The sequence below is a fragment of the Mobula birostris genome, unplaced genomic scaffold (assembly GCF_030028105.1).
Source record: "Mobula birostris isolate sMobBir1 unplaced genomic scaffold, sMobBir1.hap1 scaffold_338, whole genome shotgun sequence".
NCBI lineage: Eukaryota > Metazoa > Chordata > Chondrichthyes > Myliobatiformes > Myliobatidae > Mobula > Mobula birostris.
The window spans coordinates 335,535-358,061 of NW_027276447.1; the positions used below are offsets into that span (position 1 = coordinate 335,535).

Below are 22,527 nucleotides of genomic sequence, written 5' to 3' on the forward strand. Positions count from 1 at the left end.
CTTCCATAAAAGAATAACTCTTTCCATAAAGGAAGAGTGTTAGAAGAGAATAACTCTTAACATAAAATAAATCTAAGAACATTCTTTTGGCATGCAATATTACAGGCCATATGCTTCAACCATAGAACCATAGAAACTACAGCACAGAAACAGGCCTTTTGGCCCTTCTTGGCTGTGCGGAACCATTTTCTGCCTAGTCCCACTGACCTGCACACGGACCATATCCCTCCATACACCTCCCATCCATGTATCTGTCCAATTTATTCTTAAATGTTAAAAAAGAACCCACATTTACCACCTCATCTGGCAGCTCATTCCATACTCCCACCACTCTCTGTGTGAAGAAGCCCCCCCTAATGTTCTCTTTAAACTTTTCCCCCCTCACCCTAAACCCATGTCCTCTGGTTTTTTTCTCCCCTTGCCTCAGTGGAAAAAGCCTGCTTGCATTCACTCTATCTATACCCATCATAATTTTATATACCTCTATCAAATCTCCCCTCATTCTTCTACGCTCCAGGGAATAAAGTCCTAACCTATTCAACCTTTCTCTGTAACTGAGTTTCTCAAGTCCTGGCAACATCCTTGTAAACCTTCTCTGCACTCTTTCAACCTTATTTATATCCTTCCTGTAATTTGGTGACCAAAACTGAACACAATACTCCAGATTCGGCCTCACCAATGCCTTATACAACCTCACCATAACATTCCAGCTCTTATACTCAATACTTCAATTAATAAAGGCCAATGTACCAAAAGCTCTCTTTACAACCCTATCTACCTGTGACGACACTTTTAGGGAATTTTGTATCTGTATTCCCAGATCCCTCTGTTCCACTGCACTCCTCAGTACCTTACCATTAACCCTGTATGTTCTACCTTGGTTTGTCCTTCCAACGTGCAATACCTCACACTTGTCAGTATTAAACTCCATCTGCCATTTTTCAACCCATTTTTCCAGCTGGTCCAAGTCCCTCTGCAGGCTCTGAAAACCTTCCTCACTGTCTACTACACCTCCAATCTTTGTATCATCAGCAAACTTGCTGATCCAATTTACCACATTATCATCCAGATCATTGATATAGATGACAAATAACAATGGATCCAGCACTGATCCCTGTGGCACACCACTAGTCACAGGCCTCCACTCAGAGAAGCAATTTTCTACCACCACTCTCTGGCTTCTTCCATCTAGCCAATGTCCGATCCAATTTACCAGTAGTCCTATGAGGCCATAATTCAAAAATGAAAAAATTATGTTGCAGGATACTGAATTCACTCAACAGGTTAGGCAGCATATGGAAAAAGAAAAGCAGAATTAATATTTGAGTCTAAAGATCTTTCAGTCCTCCAGTGATTGAGGAAATTTTAATTTTTAAACCATGTTGCATTTTTTAAAATATTGGCTTTATTGTGACTGGACTATTGCCTGTAATCCTGATTGCCATACTTTAATGTGAGTGTGAAGGAATGATGGAGGGTGCAACAGAAATTCATAAAATTGCTTTCAGGATGAGGGATTTTAATCGTAAGGCTAGATCTGAGAAGCTGGAATATTTCCACGAAACTCACTAGAGCTGTACAAGATCATGATCCAAGGATGGTTCAAAGAACAAGAAGTAGATTATTAAAGTTTAGAGCAGAATGTAGAAGGAGCATGTGAACAAAAATCATATCTAGACTGTAGTTAGGATCTGGAATTCACCACCTGCACGGAGGGTGGAAATAACATTCGATAAGGACAACTAAAAAGAAGCACATAGATACGATGCACGATAATGAGCAGGGCTGTGTCTGGGAATGTTACTGGGGATTATTGAGACAACATAAACTCAATTGCAAACATTAGAAAATCTGCAGATGCTGTAAACCCAAGCAACACACACAAAATGCTGGAGGAACTCAGCAGGCCTTCTCCCATCTTCAACCCTCGTTTTCTGCCTGCTGTGGACCTTTTCATTGCTGATGGGACATCAACTGTCTCAACTTCACCAGTCCTCTCTACAATTCCAACTTTCCTCCTTCTGAACACACTGCTCTGCACTCTCTCTACACTAATCCTAACCTCACTAACAAACCTATAGATAAGGGGCTGCTGTAGTAGTCTGGCAGACTGACTTTACCTTGCTGAAGCCCAGCGACAACTGTCAGACACTTCCTCTTACTTACCCCTTGAACAGAACCCCACTAAGGAGCACCAGGCCATCATCTCCCACACCCACACCAACCTTATATTATCTAACTTGGCCTGCTGAGTTCCTCTGGCATTTTGCGTGTGTTGCACAAATTCAACAGGGTTAAATAGTCTCCTACTGATCCACATCCACATGATGATTCTTTGCTCATACGACAATATTCTGTTGAACAGTTGACTTCACTCTGTGATTACACTTGAATTGCTGTGTATTTTGTTGGCGGAGGAGGTGGCTTGAATGGTGGTGGTGCATTTCTGTTGAGGTAAAAGAATTTGGTTATTTACAATCAGATTTATTTGCATTATTTTATATTGTATATATACACCATTGTCAAAACTAAACTATTCCACAACTAAAGAATCAGATTAAATCTGCAGTTCTGCCACATCCATTCATGAAAGGTTGTAATCATATAGCATCAAAACAAGATCTTTATCCACTCTACCCATCCAAGCTAATCCCATCCTCCACTACTCAACCCACGACTATTTGTCCTACTGATCTAAATAATAAAAAGCCACGAGATTACTGACTAAAGAAATGCATTTCATGCCTGAGGAATATTTTAACAAATCCTCAGAATTGCCTACAACTGTCTGGCCTCATCATAAATGTATTCCCTCTTGTTACAGAAATCTTTGTTAAAAGATATTTTTTCAATATTTAACCCATGCCACTAAATACATCAGGTCCACTCTCCACCTTCTCTGCTCAGATGAAAATAAACCAGCCCATCTAGTTGTCTGCTCATAAATGAAATCCCTCACATCGAGGCAAAATGCTGATGAATCTCCCCAGCACTCAGTCACATTGTGGGGCCAAGCAGCATACAGTATTTTTGATGTGACTTTTTCATGGTCATAGAGATAAACAGAATAGAAAGAGACCCTTTGGCACAACTCATTCATTCCAACAAGTTGCCTACCTAACTGACCAATTTTCCTACATTGGACTATATCTCTCTACATCTTTCATAGAACAAACAGCATAGAGCATTACACCACAGAAATACAATGTTGTGACAAATCCATTGAATTCGTAATCAACACAAACACGAGGAATCCTGCAGATGCTGGAAATTCAACCAACACACATCACAGTTGCTGGTGAACGCAGCAGGCCAGGCAGCATCTTTAGGAAGAGGTACAGTCGGCGTTTCGGGCCGAGACCCTTCGTCAGGACTAACTGAAGGAAGAGCTAGTAAGCGATTTGAAAGTGGGAGGGGAAGGGGGAGATCCAAAATGATAGGAGAAGACAGGAGGGGGAGGGATGGAGCCAAGAGCTGGACAGTTGATTGGCAAAAAGAATTCGTAATCAAATGGCTAACTAAACTAATCCCTTCTGCCTACACAATGTCCATATCCTTCCATTTTCCTCACACTCACGTGCCTATCTAAATGTCTCTTTAATTTTTCTGTCTCTACCAGCACCCCAGGCAGCGTATTCCAGACAACCACCACTCTCTGTGTAAAATTTGCTCCTCACATCCCCTTTGAAATTACCCCCTCACCTTAAGTTACCCTCCGATATTAGACATTTCAACCCTTAGAGAAGATATTGTCTGTCTACTCTGTCTGTGCCTCTTATAATCTTGTAACCCTCTATCAGATCTCCCTCTGCCTCTGCCACTCCAGAGAAAACAACCCAAGCTTGTCCAAGCTCTCGTTATAGCACATGCAGGCAGCATTCTGGTAAGACTCTTCTGCACCTTCTCCAAAGCCTCGACATCCTTCCTATAATGGGGTGACCAGAATTGTAAGCAATACTCCAGATGCACCTAACTAGAATTTTATAAATCTGCAACATAACTTCCTGACTTTTGATTTCAATGCTTTGACTAATAAAGGCTTGCATGCCATATACCTGTGTAGTCACTTACAGGAAGCTATGAAATTGGACCCCAAGGTTCCTCTGCTCATCAACACTGTTAAGGATTTTGCTTTTAACAGTGTACTGTCCCTTTACATTAGAATTATCAAGGTGCAACAGTTCACATTTGGCAGGGTTATCCTCCACCTTCCATTTCTCCTTCCATATCTGCAACTGATCTATATCCAATTGTAATCTTTGCCAGTCTTCTACACTATCCACAACACCACCAATCTCCATATCATCTGCAAACTTACTAACTCACCCATCTATATTTTCATATACAGTTTATGTACATGACAAGCAGCAGAGCTCCGTGCGGAACACTCTAATGTCGAACCCCAAGCTAGAATAAGTCCCTTTGACCGCCACCTTCTGTCTTCAATGAACAAGCCAGTTCTGAATCCAAACGGCCAATTCCTGTTGATCCCATACATCTTAATCTTCTGAATGAGCCTCCCAAGAGAGACCTTGTCAAATCCACGTAGAGAACTTCATCAATCACCCTCTTCACCTCATGAAAACCTCCCTATTTAGGCCATGATTTTCCAAATGCTCTTAGATCCTATTCCTAAGAATTCTCTCCAGTAACTTCCCTGCCAGTGATGTGAGACTCACTGGTCTATAGTTTCCACGATTATCCCTTATTCCCTTCTTGAATAATGAAACAGCATTAACTACTCACCAGTCACCCGTAACCTCGTCTGTGACTAGGAAGGACACAAAGATTTTGGTCAAGGCCTCAGCAATCTCTTCCCTTACCTCTCTCAGTAACCTGGGGTATATCCCATCAGACCCTGGAAACCTATCCACCTTAATGTTCTTTAAGAGACCCAACACTACCTCCTCCTTTACTTTGAAATGACCGAGCATATTAATACTCTCAGCACTGATCTCCCTATCCTGCACGTTCTTCTCCTTGGTAAAGCACTCATTACATAACTTACCCACATCCTCTGCATCCTAACAAATATCCTCCCTTTATCCTTGAGTGATCATACCTCTCCCCTGATGCTTCTATAGAATGCCTCTTTAATCCGACTTTCATGGCCCTCCTGGCTTTCCTAATTTCCTTCTTCAGTTCTTTTCTGAATTCTTTATAAACCTCAAGAGCTCTGTTTGATTCTAAACTTTACACATGTAATGGCCTGGTTAAAATTATATTTCTACTGCTATCAGGCATTTTATTTTCTATAGATTTGCTAAGTATAGCTGCAGAAAAAGAATCTCAAGGTTGTATGTGGTGACATGTATATACTCTGATAATAAATTCTACTTTGATCTTTGAACTTTATTTAGCAGTTTTCTGCAAACGCAGTGTGTTCTGTTAGTTAAGCTTCATAGACCAGTGTTTTGACTTCAGCTGAGATAAGAAGCCATTTGCCTAATTTAGGAATTGGTCAATTGGGTTTATCTTGGTAATGTTGTAACATTCTGCCCAATGGGATGCTATGGACAATTCGAAAGAGCTGGATGGGATTAGATTTCTGAAGGACAGAGTCTGGTTTGGGTTCTTTTGTTAGGAAGTGTGGAGAAGAGCACAAGGGGATATGCTTGGAGAAACTGACCCGACACAAAGGAGACCCTTTTGCAAGGAGCACTTTGTGCAGGCAAATGGTTCCAAGGAGGAAGTGCCAGTTTGTTCATGACGTTCTTCAGGTAAGTTCAACCTTTGTCTGGTGATGGGAGTTCAGTGCTGTGAGTAAAAAGATATCCCCAACCACTATAGAAATAAGACCAACGTTTATTTTCACATTCAGATTAGTTTAATAGTGATCAGCCCTTTTTATTTTCTTTTTCTGTTAACTGTTTGTTCAAGTTGAAATGTTGGTAAATATACTTCCATTGTGATTTTATTCCAGTGTTCAATCTGTTATTTCCTGGTGAACAATCTCTGCATGGGACAGTATTTACACAGCATTCACCACAATTAACATTCCCTCATCAGAACATTACAACTTTCCTGTTTGGTTGAGCCCAAATCATTCCAACCCTAGATGTGTGTTGCTTATTGAGGGTGACTTTCACACTGTTACTCCTGGCGATGCTGAGTCATGTGTCCATTAGCCAGAGTTAGCTAACGAACCGAGTTGGTTATGAGCCTGGTGAGAGGGTTACATAAAATCTCCTTTTAATTCCTGTCTAAATTCATCACCTCTCACAACATCCAATGTTCTGTTACCTTGCCACCCTTGTCCTTCCTTCTTACTGGATCATACCCATCCTGTACTCTGTACAGTTGGTCTTTAAACCCCACCACATGTCAGATGTGAACTTGCCCAAAAACAGCTGTTTCCAGTTAACTTTCCCTGGTTCCTGCCTCATGCTCTTGTAATTTGTCCTGTTCCAATTTAATACTCTCTCACAAGATCCATACACATCCTTATCTATAACTTTCTTAATGAAAAAGGGTTCAGAGCTTTCCCAGTGTATATGATGAATAAACTCCTCTCGGGCTTCCAGCCGGGTACAGGTACAAGCACTAGGTAAGAACTGGAATTCGATTGTAAACAAGGTGGGAGAGCAGAAACCTGACTGGATGAGCACTAACCAGTCAGGGGTATAAAAAGCAGCAGACTAGACATGCTCGGACATCATCCCTTATGAAGATGGCAGAATTTGTCATCAAAACATCAGTTATAATCGATACCTGTACCCAGCTGGAAGCCAGAACAACAGTTTATTAGCTATCTTAATATTTAAGGTGTTTCATAACCAGTCATGTCCAAATGTCATTTATACTCTGTAATTGTACCTATCACTAAGCTTCTGAACATCGATTTCTTGAACTTGCAACAATATCCCTCTCTCCTTCACCATTCCACATCCCCTTTTCCTTCTCTTACCTTATCTCCATGTCTGTCCATCACCTCCCTCTGGTGCTCCTTCCCCCTTTTCTTTCTTCCATGGCCTCTGTCCTCTCCTATTAGACTCTCCCTTTTCCAGCCCTGTATCTCTTTCACCAATCAATTTCCCAGTTCTTCACTTTACCCTCCCCTCCTCGTTTCACATATCTTGTGTTTCTCCCTCCTCTCACCTTTTAAATTTACTCCTCAGCTCTTTTTCTCCAGTTCTACCAAAGGGTCTGATACTGAAATGTTGACTGCACTTTTTTCCATAGATGCTGCCCGGCCTGCTGAGTTCCTCCAGCATTTTGTGTGTGTTGCTTGGATTTCCAGCATCTGCATATTTTCTCTTGTTTGTAATTACACTTCTTCAGACATATAATCACCACCTTCTCTGTGAAAAACCTGTCCCACAGGTCCCCTTTAAATAATTCCACTCTTACTTTGAACCTATGCCCCTAGCCTTGGGCTCCCTTACCATAGGTAAAAGACTGTGCCAATCACCCTATTTAAGCCATCAAGATTTTATAAATCTTTATAAGGTCACCTCTTAGCCTCCCTTGCTCAAAGATAGACTCTCCTTATAACTCAAACCGTCCAGTCTCTGTACCATCCTAAAACTGGTGTTTTCAGTCATTTAGCCACACATTACAGTGTGATACCTGAATGCCATTTCCTTACACTATTTACATAGTGTGACGAGAATACACATAAATTAAGATGTTAGCTGGCCTGGGCTAGCACCAGTGGCATCAGCAGTTGGTCTGCCACCTGTCCTCAGGAGAAGGAGAGATAAGGAACACAATGAGGCAGCATTTGGAGATGTTAATGAAGGAGCCATCAGTCTGGGTATTGTCAAGATCGGCTCCCCCTTTGAACCCTGAACTGTTTGAAGTGTGATGGACAGGCGATACCCCAGCAGGGGGATAAAAAGGGACAGGTTCGCTAAGGCAAGGACACACGACACCACGAGGTAACGAGACCCTGGAAGCGGTGCCCCCCCGCAAGTCGGCGGGAGTCGTTTGGAAGGCTGGTTGCGGAACCAAGCCATAGACGCACAGGGTGGAAAAGTACGATCAGCGGGAACCCGGTGTGCGTCTGCCCTTGCTTGGGTGCCAGGTTCACTGCAGAGGATCGACCGCATCTGGAGGAGGGGTCACAGTCGGTGACCTCAGGTGACATCACAATGGACTCGCCCGAAAGCTGCTTGTGAGCAATATCGCCGGTCTGTGAGTGGAAGCCATTTTGAATGATCATTCGTTCTTGTTCTCTCTCTCCTTCCCCCACATTGTCCATCGCCACGGCAACGATTACTGCGAACTGAACTAAATTGGACTGAACTTTGCATCACTTTGAAGTTGGTCATTTACCCCTAGACAACGATAGAGCTTGATTGATCCTGTTATCTTAATTCTGTGCACATGTGTGTTGATCATTGCTGAACTATTGCATTTATTATCCTTTCAATTACTGTGTTGCTTGTTTCTTTAATAAAACTTTCTTAGTTCTAGTAATCCAGACTCCAACTGAGTGATCCATTTCTGCTGGTTTGGCAACCCAGTTATGGGGTACGTAACATAAGTGGGGTTCTAGTCCGCGATTTTGAACGCTAAATTTGGGACGGAGTAAATTGATTGGGTCAAAATTCCCGAAAGAAAGAAAAGACAAACAGCAGAAATGGAGACTGAGGAATTTATAAAGGAGCCGACCTTGGAGGCATTAGAGGATGCCAGGAAATCGGAATTGGTAGCTGTGGCCAAACGGTTGAATCTTGCTAAGGGGAAGTCGACAATGAGGAGAGAGGAGATACACAGAGCTATCTATCTAAAGGTGTGTTTCCCCAAGGTGAGCTGGAGGTGGTGTCTATTGAAAAACCTGCTGGAGACGCGGTACAGGTGCAGCTTGAAAAACTGAGACTCGAGCACGAGTTCCGGGTACGACAGTTGGAGCGAGAGGAGAAAGAGTTAGAAAGACAGGAGAGAGAGTTAGAAAGGTGGGAGAGAGAGGGACAGTGGGAGCGAGAAGAGAGAGAGAGGCAGAGGGAAAGGGAATTTGAGCTGGAGAAGTTAAAGATGGCGGCAGCGCAGGGGCCCATGCCGAACCAAGGTGGGGGGTTCAGGGCGACCCAGGAGGTTAGGCTGGTTCCCCCATTTGACGATACCGATGTGGATTGGTACTTTCTCCATTTCGAAAAAGTGGCTATAAGTCAGGACTGGCCGAGGGATAAGTGGGTTGTTTTGCTTCAGAGTGTACTGAAAGGGAAAGCCCAACAAGCTTACTCAGCTTTGTCCACGGAAGATGCCCAAAGGTATGAGGTGGTGAAAGAGGCCATCCTCAGGATTTATGAGTTGGTCCCGGAGGCATACCGGCAGAGGTTCCGGAATGCGAGGAAGCAGTGGGACCGCACGTATTTGGAGTTTTCCCGTGAGATGCAGACATATTGTGAGCGTTGGTGCGCCTCGAAGGGGGTAGAGGGGGATTATGACAGACTGCTGCAGCTGATCCTGATTGAGCAGTTTAAAGGTTGTGCCCCTGAGGGTATGAGACCCTACCTAGATGAGAAAGAGGCAGCCACGTTAGCCGCAACTGCTAAGTTAGCGGATGAGTATGCGTTGACGCATAAAATGAAGTTTGCCCCGAGTAAAGGCTAACAGAAGGGTAGTCAGGACGGCGGGGAGAGTCCGCCGGAAAAGTCAGAAAGTAAGCCGGGGACTAGTGAGAAGGATAAGGTAGACCGGGAGCAGTCTGGTAGGAAGTCTCCTAGGGTCGTCTGTTATAATTGCGGGAAAGTCGGACACTTTGCGTCCAGGTGCTTTGTCCCAAAGAAGGAGACGGGAAAAGGGAAAACAGCGATTTTGACTGGCTGTATTGAGCTGGTAAACGAACCGCTAGGGAAGGACAGGTCTGCCAAAGTTCAGGAAGGGCGCGAGAAGTTTATCTCAGCCGGATTGGTGTCAGCGAAGGAGGGGTTAAAACCAGTTCCAGTGCGGATCTGGAGAGACACGGGAGCGTATCAGTCACTAATACTGAAGAGTGTATTAGAGTTTAGCTCAGAGACCCAGACTGGGGAAGTCAAGGTCAAAGGTATTGGAGAAGGGACAGAGACAGTCCCTTTGCACCAGGTACACTTACAAAGCAACCTGGTCTCTGGACTAGTCACGATCGGGGTGAGGTCCGAATTACCGATGAAAGGCGTGGAAGTCTTGCTCGGTAATGACGTCGCTGGGGGAATCGTGTTCCCAGCCGTGAGATTGACAGGTCAGCCTGCCAGCAGTGAGGCCCCGCCCATGGACTCACAGGTTCATCATGGGGCTGCGGTAGTGAATTTAGCTGAAACGTTTCTGCCAACCTTGTACGAGAAGGGGGTAGAAAATGAAAAGAAGGAGTGTAGTGAGACAAGAGGTAGTGAGTGGAGCTGAGACAGACTTAGCAGTAGCCAGGAAAGAATTTGTGCAGACGCAGGAGCGAGACGAGGGGCTGATGGTTTTGGCAGAGACAGCTCTCTCTGACACAGACTTGACAAGGGAACTAGTAGGCTATTGTGTGGAGGAGGAAGTGCTAAGGAAGCAAGGGAGACCAAGTGCCGTGCCCGCAGATGAGGAATGGGGGGTGGTGCAAAAGAGTTATGGGGATGAGGTTTTTAACCTGGCTCACAAGGTACCCCACGGTGGACATTTTGCGGTGCTGGAGGAAACAGTTGGTGGAATCATGAAAGAGGTTTACCGGCTGCCCAGTGGGAAGGATGTTATTGATTATGATCGATGCGAACTGAGACGGTCACAGGCTTTTGATACACTAACAAACCTAGTCGATATTAGCGTGGAAATCGATGAAGCTAGGGTCCCCCCGATAAGAGAAAAAAAACATTTTGTAAAGATGAGTATGGTATCGATCAGATGGGAGAAGGCTATTGTTTTGGCCAGGTCTGCTGATAAGGTCTCTCCCTTAATCCCCAAACAAAGCGACTCTTTAGGAGAAGTAATTAAATGACTCGCACCCGTGTGATTGATTGTCCCGAGGCGATGCAAAGAACTGGGACGTTGGGTGGTGTCTGTTATAATAGGTTAGCCTACTAAGCAACAGCCATATAGAATGAGTAATTCAGTGACTAAAGGGCTGACGAACACAGAGGTGTGTATTGGCAATTTAATACGGCTGTCTGAAGCCAGCTTGATAGTGAACCTTGAAAAAAATGAGTTCGGCCACACGAGGGTCACTTACCTGGGAATTGTGGTGACACAGGGGCAGCTGGCAGCGATGCAAGCTACAGTGCAGGCTATCGCTGACCTCCCAACCCTGACAGACAAGAGGGCCCTCAGAAGGCTCTTGGAGATGGTGGGGTACTGTAGGAAGTTTTGCAATAACTCTGCGGTCACTACCCCTCCCCCTCCTACTAAGCCCTTGCGAGAGAAAACTGAGTCGGAATGGGACAACCCTTGTTATTGTGGTCTGGGACAAAACCAAATGAGAGGTTACATTGATCGCAATTCATCAGTGTTTTTGGCCACTATGAAGTTTGCTAAGTTGGAGCCTGGTCTAAGGGATTATTAATAACACATATAAAAAGAACAGAAAATGTGATGGCTGACTGTCTGTCAGGTGTTGACAACTTCAAATTCTCTGTATTAGCCAAACAGCTGATAAAGATGTATATTTGTGTGTATCAAATAATGTACTCATGTTTGTAATTTTTACCCCGGTAAAAATCCTTAAAGGGGGGAAGTGTGACGAGAATACACATAAATTAAGATGTTAGCTGGCCTGGGCTAGCACCAGTGGCATCAGCAGTTGGTCTGCCACCTGTCCTCAGGAGAAGGAGAGATAAGGAACACAATGAGGCAGCATTTGGAGATGTTAATGAAGGAGTCATCAGTCTGGGTATTGTCAAGATTGGTTCCCCCAGGTGCCAGGTTCACTGCAGAGGATCGACCACATCTGGAGGAGGGGTCACAGTCGGTGACCTCAGGTGACATCACAAAGGACTCGCCTGAAAGCTGCTTGTGAGCAATATCACAGGTCTGTGTGTGGAAGCCGTTTTGAATGATCATTCGTTCTTGTTTTCTCTCTCCTTCCTCCACATTGTCCATCGCCAAGGCAACGATTACTGCGAACTGAACTAAATTGGACTGAACTTTGCGTCACTTTGAAATTGGTCATTTACCCCTAGACAACGATAGAGCTTGATTGATGCTGTTATCTTAATTCTGTTCACATGTGTGTTTATCATTGCTGAACTGTTGCATTTATTATCCTTTCGATTACTGTGTTGCTTGTTTCTTTAATAAAACTTTCTTAGTTCTAGTAATCCAGACTCCAACTGAGTGATCCATTTCTGCTGGTTTGGCAACCCAGTTACGGGGTACGTAACAATAGGTAAACCTGAAATCTGTCTCCATCAGGCTTCACTTCTACTCTCTTATTCCAAAAGGTTTCAAATGATTTTCAGCAAATACTTAAGTTGATATATCATGCTCAAGTGATATTTTGACCATCTTGTGGTATGTTATTATCAAGAGCTTGTTCTTACTGTCAGTAATATATAACTTGTTAGGTTTTTTAGATTTTTAGTGAGCCATGTTATAAGATGTCTTTGATAAGCCATTTTAGTCAGGTTATTAGCAATATTAGCCACATTAGTCAGGTTATTAGCATATTAGCCATGTTACACCATACAAGCATGAAAGCTGAGCCCATAAGTTATAAAATAGATTTTTAATTTCTGGTTGAGTTACCTGTACTGTGTATCTATTGCAAAACCTATCAAACAATTCGACACTGACATGTTTAGTTGATCAATTGCCTGTATACAGAATGCCTGCAAAATTTACCCACATTTTCAAGAAACTGTATTTCAAAAATCCGTCAAGGCTATTTTTACTTCTTGAACACATGAATGTGTATTTCATATATCAAGAGCTTATTTTGCTGTCATATACCAATTTCATAGCTGAAAATTTAATGAGAAATTCTTTATTGTTTTAGCACAAAAATACAAATAATTAACTCTTTGCAATTATAGGAAAACATACTAAATTGCAATTAATATAATTTATCAAAGTAATGCACATTCTGTTGAGGCTTGGCCAAAGACAATATCGACATTCATGGCAAGTGACCAGTTCCATAGTCCAGAATAAAAATGGAATATCCAGGTAAGGTAGGCATGAAGTTCAGGTTTCCTTTTGTTGTAGAAAATGTTTTGCATTTTAATTTGACTCCTTTCTTCCTGTGCATATCCTGAGCTGGAGAATAAAATTAATCATTCTTCTAACCTCAAACCTTCCTTTATCATTAAACGGTGGTTTGATAACTTGTCTTATTTGACTTTATCTCCAGGATTTGCCAAATGCCAACTGCAATCCTTCCAATTTCCATGTGTGATGGGTTGTTACAACCTAGCAGCCTGTAAAACTAGCCCTGCTTTTCGCTCAAATACCACCTGAACTGTTTAGTGTTTTCAGTATTTTGGTCTATAATTCAAGTTCATGGTGTTTCTGCCTGCTGCAAATGGATCACAAGTACTTTGATTAAATTTGAAATTGTGATTGTATGAGATGGACAAAGCAATACTTACAGCTTCCTCCTGACTTGCCAGTGTCTGATAAGACAAGATAACAAAGCAGTACAGATCACCAAGATAAGGATCACAGTTACCACCACTGCCAGTGAAACTGAATCTTCAGCATCTACAAAACATGTAACAAAATTATAAGTCTCAGACATAGGATATTTTACAACCCACAATCTGAAATAAAATTTCATTAATAGGAGCAGAGGTTGAAAAATCATGCATGTTCTGTCGAAATTTGAAAAATTACAGCAAGGTAAGGGTAGACATAATATCCAGGCAAAGGTCAATTACAGCCCAGGCAAGAAGTATCTTTGAAGAAGTTACTCGTATTGAAGATGAGATAAGAATGTAATGAAAGGATGCAAAACACACACAATTGCTTTACTAACTTCAAAGTACTATCGAAGGTATATTTTAGTTTCTATTGATTTTAACTATTATCTATTATGAATACTGATTGATCTTGCAAGTAAGGAATTCAAACTGTGCACAGTTATCACCTGGTCAATATCCATAACTGTTAAGTCAATTCCGCATAAAAGTTGCATTTCACAGTTCAGAATTCAGAACAGTGTGGTGGCAGGAGCTATGCTGTTCTCCCTGTGCACAAGTAAAATAAAGTATGATTGAGGAAGGAGTGCTTGTGTTCAGAGTCTACTTAATCAGCGACAATAGATCTTTTGATATCAAATCAAACAGTGGTGAACTTCAGAGTCACAAATAGGCTGAAATGCAAAACCTGGTGTCTCTTGTGAACCTCTGGTAAGTACAGAAAAGGGATTTAATTGTAGGGAAATAATCCATAAATGGTAATTTCTCCCATAGTCTGTAGTTTTTCAGTATTTTCACCTTCATTTGGAGCAGGGGCAGGGATTCAGATTTCTGGTTAATTGGAACCTCTTCTGGGGCAGGTGGGAGCTGTACAAAAGGGACAGGTTGCAATTGAATCCAAAGGGACCAATATTCTTGTGGGCAGATTTATTAGAGCTGTTGGGGGTGGTTTAAACTAATATGGCAGGGGGATGGGAACCAGGGTGTTAGAGCTGAGGGTGAGCCAGCAGGTTTACAAGTAGATGATGGGTGTAAGGAAGGACAAGCCAATGACTGGGTACAAATGTAGACAGAGGAAAGAGTTAAATTGTACCACAGATGCAAAATTCAAAAGGGTGAAGACTAAAGGTGCTGTATTTTAAATTCATATAGCATTCGGAATAAGGTGGACAAACTTATGACACAATTAGAGATTGGTTGGTACGACACTGTGGGCGTCACTGAGTGATGGCTGAAAGGCGGCCAGAGTTGGGAGCTTAAAGGATGTAATTTGTATCGAAAGGTCAAGCAGGAAGGCATAGGTGGTGATGTGGCTCTGTTGGTAACAGATGGAACTACATCTTTAGAAAGAGGTGACATGGGGGTCAGAGAATGATGAATCTTTGTGGGTGGAGTTAAGAAACTGTAAGGATACAAAAAACATTATAGGAATCATATGTAGGCCTCCAAATAGTAGCCAAGGTGTGGCATTGAGTTTGTAAGGAGAGCTGGAAAAGGCATGTAAATAAGGATAATGACACAATTGTCATGGGGGACTTCAATATACAAAGGGATTGGGAAAATCAGGTTGGTGCTGGATCGCAAGAGAGGGAATTTGTTGAATGCCTAGAGCAACCTGTGCTTGAGCCTACTTGGAGAAGGGCTATCTTAGATTAGGTGTTGTGTAATAACCCAGATCTTCTTAGGGAGCTTAATGTAAAGGAATCCTTACGAAGCAGTGATCATAATATGATTGAATTCATACTGCAATTTGAGATGGAGAAACATAACTCACATGTATCAGTATCGCAGAGGAATAAAGGGAATTACAGAGGCATCAGAGAGGAGCTTGCCCAGGTGAATTGGAGGAGAATTCTGGCAGGGATGACCACAGAGCAGAGGTGGCTGAAGTTTCTGGGAATAGTTCACAAGATGCAGGATAGATATGTCCCAATGAAGAAGTTCTCAAACGGCAGGGCCAGGCAACCATGGCTGATGAGGGAAATTAAGGACTGCATAAAAGCCAAGGAAAGGTCATATAAGGTAGCAAAAGTGAGTGGAAGTTGGGTGCTTGGGAAGCTTTTAAAATCCAACGAAAGGCAACTACATAAGCTATATTGAGGAAATTACCAGTAGGCTAGACAAGGGAGATGCAGTGAATGTTGTATATTTGGATTTTCAGAAGGCCTTTGACAAGGTGCCACACATGAGGCTGCTTAACAAGATAACAGCCCATGGAATTACAGGAAAGTTACATACGCAGATAGAGCGTTGGCTGATTGGCAGGAAACAGAGAGTGGGAATAAAGGGATCCTATTCTGGTTGGCTGCCGGTTACCAGTGGTGTTCCACAAGGATCAGTGTTGGGCCGCTTCTTTTTAGATTGTACATCATCGATTTGGATTATGGAAAAGATGGCTTTGTGGCTAAGTTTGCTGACGATACGAAGATAGGTGGAGGGGCCGGTAGTGCTGAGGAAACAGAGAGTCTGCAGAGAGACTTGGATAGATTGGAAGAATGGCAAATGAAGTACAATGTTGGAAAGTGTATGGTTATGCACTTCGGCAGAAAAAATAAACGGGCAGACTATTATTCAAATGGGGAAAAAATCCAAAGTTCTGAGATGCAACGGGACTTGGGAGTCCTCGTACAGGATTCCCTTAAAGTTAACCTCCAGGTTGAGTCGGTAGTGAAGAAGGCGAATGCAATGTTGGCATTCATTTCTAGAGGAATAGAGTATAGGAGCAGGGATGTGATGTTGAGGCTCTATAAGGCGCTGGTCAGACCTCACTTGGAGTACTGTGGGCAGTTTTGGTCTCCTTATTTAGGAAAGGATGTGCTGACGTTGGAGAGGGTACAGAGAAGATTCACTAGAATGATTCCGGGAATGAGAGGGTTAACATATGAGGAACGTTTTTCAGCTCTTGGACTGTATTCCTTGGAGTTTAGAAGAATGAGGGGAGACCTCATAGAAACATTTCGAATGTTAAAAGGCATGGACAGAGTGGATGTGGCAAAGTTGTTTCCCATGATGGGGGAGTCTAGTACGAGAGGGCATGACTTCAGGATTGAAGGGCGCCCTTTCAGAACAGAAATGCAAAAAAATGTTTTCAGTCATAGGGTGGTGAATCTATGGAATTTGTTGCCACGGGCAGCAGTGGAGGCCAAGTCATATTTAAGGCAGAGATTGATAGGTATCTGAGTAGCCAGGGCATCAAAGGTTATGGTGAGAAGGCGGGGCAGTGGGACTAAATAGGATAAAATGGATCAGCTCATGATAAAATGGTGGAGCAGACTCAATGGGCCGAATGGCCTACTTCTGCTCCTTTGTCTTATGGTCTTATGGTCTTAAGAATGGAAAAGATGAAATATGACGGCAAACTAGCCAATAATATAAAGAAGGATATTCAAAGAAAAAACGGTTATATAAAGAGTAAAAGGGAGGTGAGAGTTGATATTGGACCACTGGAAAATGATACTGGTGAGGTAGTAATGGGGGCAAAAAAGTAGCAGCTGAATTTAATGGGTACTTTGCATCAGTCTTCATTGTGGAAAACACTGGAAGTGTGCCAGAGGTCTGTAGAAGTGAGTGCCATTGCTATTACAATGGAAAAAGTGAATCACTTGATTCTGGCATGGTCCTGGAGGATTGGAAGATTGCAAATGTCACTCCAGTCTTTAGGAAGGGAGGAAGGCAAAAGAAAGGAAATATAGGCATGTTAGCTTAACCTCAGTGACTGGGAAAGTGTTGGAGTCCATTATTATGGATGAGGTTTCAGGGTACTTGGAGACTAATGATAAAATAAGTCAAAGTCAGCATAGTTTCTGTAAAGGGAACTCTTACCTGAAAAATCTGTTGGAGTTTGTCGAGGAAGTAACAAGCAGGGTGGACAAAGGAGAGGTAGTGGATATAATTTACTCAGAAGGAATTTGATAAGGTGCCACACATTAGGCTGCTATCCTATGGTGTTACAGGAAAGATACTGGCATGAATAGAGGAATGGTTGATAGGCAGGAGGCAGCGAGTAGGGAGAAAAAGGGGCCTTTTCTGGTTGACTGCCTGTAACTAGTGGTATTCTTCAGGAATCAGTATTGGGACCACTACTATTTACACTGTTTGTCAATGATTTAGATAATGGAATTGATGGCTTTGTAGCAAAGTTTGCAGATGATAGAAAGATAGATTTAGGCATAGGTATTGCTGAGGAAGCAGGACTTAGGAAATTTGGAAGAATGTGCAAACTGTGGCAGATGGAATAGTGTTGGGAAATGTATGAGAATGCACTTTGGTGAAAGGAACAATGATGCAGAATATTATCTGAATGGGGAGAAAATTCAAACATCAGAGGTGCAAAGGGACTTCGGGGTCTTCATGCAGGACTCCCAAAAGATTAACTTGAGTCTATGGTAAAGAAGGCAAATGCAATATTGGTATTCATTTCAAGGGGAATAGACTATAAAGATGAGAAGATAATGCCTAACCTTTGTAAGACAATGGTCAGGCCACACTTGGAGTATTGGCGACAGTTTTGGGCCTTACATCTCAGAAAGGATGTGTTGTCATTGGAGAGTCCAGGGAAGGATCATGACAAATTAGAAGAATGAGGTTCTGGGAATGAAGGGGTTAACATATGAGGAGTGTTTGGCAGCTTTGGGACTGTACTCATTGAAATTTAGAAGAATGCAGTGGCAAGAGGGAATCTCATTAAAACCTACCAAATGTTGAAAGGACAGAATAAGGTGGATGTGGAGAGGATATTTCCTATGGTGGGGGTATCCAGAACTAGCCTCAAAATTGAGGGGCGACCTTTAGAAACAGAGGTAAGGAGGAATTTTTAGCTAAAGAAATCTGTGGAATACTCTGCCACAGACTGCAGTGGAGGTGACAGTTTCCTGATTGGTCAGGCCATCAAAGGATATGGCGAAAAGGCAGGTGTATGCGATTAAGTGGGACCTGGGATCAGACTCAATGGGCTAAGTGGTCTAATTCTGCTCCTATATATTATGGTATTATGGTCTTATTATCTTTCCACTATGCAGTACATTATATGATGCTTTCCTTGCTGTATAGTACTTCATGTGAGACAAGTATATTTTAATCAATTAGACTCACGCATTGCCAGAGCTTGACGTTTATAAAGTACATTTAACAAAGTAAAATATTCCAAGCTGTTAATAATATTTAAACTGAGCCACAAGGAAATACTAAGTCCGGTGAATAAAAATTTTATCTAATAGATGTATGATAAAGAACATTTTACAAGTAGAGTAAGACAAAATAGAGGTGTTTGGGGAAAGAATCCATGTTATATCCAGGAAATCAGCAGGCCAGGCAGCATATCTAGGAAGAGGTACAGTCGACGTTTCGGGCCAAGACCCTTCGTCAGGACTAACTGAAGGAAGAGCTAGTAAGAGATTTGAAAGTGGGAGGGGGAGGGGGAGATACAAAATGATAGGGGAAGACAGGAGGGGGAGGGATGGAGCCAAGAGCTGGACAGGTGATTGGCAAAAGGGATATGAGAAGATCATGGGACAGGAGGCCCAGGGAGAAGGAAAAGGGGGAGGGGGGAAAAACCTAGAGGATGGGCAAGGGGTATAGTCAGAGGGACAGAGGGAGAAAAAGGAGAGACAGAGAAAGAATGTGTGTATATAAATAAATAACGGATGGGGTACGAGGGGGAGGTGGGGCATTAGCGGAAGTTAGAGAAGTCAGTGTTCGTGCCACCAGGTTGGAGGCTACCCAGATGGAATATAAGGTGTTGTTCCTCCAACCTGAGTGTGGCTTCATCTTTACAGTAGAGGAGGCCGTGGATAGACATATTAGAATGGGAATGGGATGTGGAATTAAAATGTGTGGCCACTGGGAGATCCCGCTTTCTCTGGCGGACAGAGCGTAGGTGTTCAGCAAAGCGGTCTCCCAGTCTGCGTCGGGTCTCGCCAATATATAGAAAGCCACATCCGGAGCACCGGACGCAGTATATCACCCCAGCCGACTCACAGGTTAAGTGTCGCCTCACCTGGAAGGGAGGAAGTGTAAGGGCATGTGTGGCACTTGTTCCGCTTGCAAGGATAAGTGCCGGGGGGGAGATAGCCTCCAACCTGATGGCATGAACATTGACTTCTCTAACTTCCGCTAATGCCCCACCTCCCCCTCGTACCCCATCTGTTATTTATTTATATACACACATTCTTTCTCTCTCTCTCCTTTTTCTCCCTCTGTCCCTCTGACTATACCCCTTGCCCATCCTCTGGGTTCCCCCCGCCCTTTTCCTTCTTCCTGGGCCTCCCGTCCCATGATCCTCTCATATCCCTTTTGCCAATCACCTGTCCAGCTCTTGGCTCCATCCCTCCCCCTCCTGTCTTCTATCATTTTGGATCTCCCCCTCCCCCTCCCACTTTCAAATCTCTTACTAACTCTTCCTTCAGTTAGTCCTGACGAAGGGTCTTGGCCTGAAACGTCGACTGTACCTCTTCCTAGAGATGCTGCCTGGCCTGCTGCGTTCACCAGCAACTTTGATGTGTGTTGCTTAATCACATGCACTGTTAGAATGAAAGAACCCAGGCTGAGTTAATGGCGTGAGAACAAAAGATCAAAGATTTTGTCGTCTCTGTGTGTCTCTCTAGGCTTATGGAACTCGTGTTTATTGGGGTACCTTTCTCTAGGTTCTTTGGAGTTCGCTCAGACCAAGAATTGTGAACAATGCCTGAGATCCAGGGTGGTTTCAACAATAGTTGAGAACAGCGACAATCAAGTGGTGACTTAAAACAGTAAGCATTGGAATCTTTGTGGAAATATTTGTGCTTGTACACTTATTACCACATCTCCTAGACACTCGAATAGTTTGGATCTGATCAACCCAGTCCATTACACTTTGGTACTACGAGCAGGGTCCAGGAAAGTATGGAGGAGGCCAAGCAAGATGAGCGATAGCAGGTCTCCAGGATGGATAACTCTGAGGGCTTTGGATTGCTGGCTAATGTTCTGAGTAAATAGGTTCTCCCAGATATTGAGAGAAGGCATGTGCTGAATTAACTGATTTCAGACACCAGATCTGAATATGGATTGTGGACGATTTTATTGCAGCTTTGAACAATGGGTTCACAGACCAGGAAAGAGGCACTTAGCTGATTGTCTACATATGCATGAGTCTAATCAATATTTCATTGCATGGATGCAGCAGTGATTAACACGTTTTGGGTGTGATGGTAAGAAGATTGTAAATATGGTTTTGTTTGAATCATCCTGATAGTTCTTTGATCTTTAACACATAAAATGTGTGTAGTGCTGGGCACAGGCAGACCTTCCACTGAAAGTGTCTGTATATGGTGTCTGCTGTATCATCTTTTGTTAAATAAAGGGGCTGTGTACCTACCAGTACTTTGCTCTGGTGACTTCATTCACGCAACAACAATGGCACGAGATTTGCATGAGTGTATCCTATCCCCAGCATTAAAGTATCTCACTATATAGGTGACGTGCAATTGTGGGTATCCTCTGAAGAGGTGGTCTCCGAAGTGCCTAATACCTTGTTTGATCACATGTAATCGAGGGGACAGGAAATAAACCCTAACAAAGTACAGGGCCCAGCTATAACTTCATATTTTGGGAATACAATCGACTAGGGCGATAGGATAATATCCAATAAGGTCAGAAATATGATCCTTGACATTGATTAGATTAGATTAGATTAGATTCAAGTTTATTGTCATTGTGCCAAGTACAGATACAAAGCCAATGAAATGCAGTTAGCATCTGACCAGAAATGCAAAGAATAGTGTTATTTACAAAATAACTGCGAATAAAAAGTAAGTGCTACAGCACACAACTATAAAGGTACTGAGACCGTACAATATGGGTGTTTAGCGCTGTGATGGGAGGTTCAGCAATGTCACAGCCTCAGGAAAGAAGCTCTTCCTGTGCCTGCTAGTGCGGGAGCAGAGGCTCCTGTAGTGCCCACTGGATGGAAGGAGAGTAAAAAGTCCATGGTTAGAGTGAGATACATTCTTGATAATGCTTTTCACCCTGTCCAGGCAGCATTTATGGTAGATGTTCTCAATGGTGGGCAATTGGGTGCCGATAATCCGCTGGACAATTTTCACCACACACTGGAGTGCTTTGCTGTCTGATACGGGACAATTGCCATACCAAACTGAGCTGCAGTTGGTGAGTATGCTCTCAATGGTACAGCGGTAAAAGTCCATTAGTATCCTGGGACAGAGATAAGCTTTCTTGATGCTCTGTAGGAAATAAAGGCGCTATTGCACCTTTCTGATCAGGATGGAGGAGTTCAGGGACCAGGCGAGATCCTCGGAAATGTAGACACCAAGGAATTTGAAGCTTGATACACACTCCACTACAGCTCCGTTGATGTAGATGGGGATGTGAGTCTGGCTCCTGCATGCCTGAAGTCCACAATGATCTCCTTGATCTTCTGGGTGTTAAGGGCCAGGTTGTTGTTGGCACACCACGCGGCCAGGTGCTGGACCTCATCCCTGTAGGTTGTCTTGTACATTTTCCTGAGAACATCTGTTTGCAATTTATGCTTTCAATTTCCTGCCTGATAGCCTCATAGTTCCCTTTACTCCAATTAAACGTTTCCCTAACTTGTCTGTTCCTATCCCTCTCCAATGCTATGGTAAAGGAGATAGAATTGTGATCACTATCTCCATAATGCTCTCCTACTGAGAGACCTGACACCTGACCAGGTTCATTTCGACAATACCAGATCAAGTACAGCCTCTCCTCTTATAGGCGTATCTACATATTGTGTTAAGAAACCTTCCTGAACACACCTAATAAACTCCACCCCATCTAAACCCCTAGCTCTAGAGTCATGCTAATCAATATTTGGGAAATTAAGATCTCCCACCACAACAATCCTGTTATTACTACCCTTTCCCAGGATCTGTCTCCCTATCTGCTCCTCAATGTCCCTGTTACTATTCGGTGGTTTATAAAAAACACCCAGTAGATTTATTGACCCCTTCCTGTTCCTAACTTCCACCCACAGAGACTCCGT

General features: G+C 43.1%; 1 protein-coding gene across 2 annotated transcripts in view; it reads right to left on the minus strand.

Moving 5' to 3' along the window:
• Positions 1–1,107: 1,107 nt before the first annotated feature.
• Positions 1,108–22,527, minus strand: part of LOC140193000 (uncharacterized) — a 55,720-nt gene continuing 34,300 nt past the window's right edge. Inside the window, exons 6-7 of one of the 2 annotated variants that reach the window (XM_072250462.1) lie at positions 13,482–13,593; positions 1,108–2,446 (exon numbers count right to left, since the gene is read on the minus strand). In XM_072250462.1, coding sequence (XP_072106563.1) covers positions 2,383–2,446; positions 13,482–13,593 — 176 coding nt within the window. In that variant the 3' untranslated portion in view covers positions 1,108–2,382. Of the gene's footprint in view, positions 2,447–12,950; positions 13,150–13,481; positions 13,594–22,527 lie in introns of those variants that run through there. The other variant, XM_072250460.1, reaches the window with a different exon arrangement.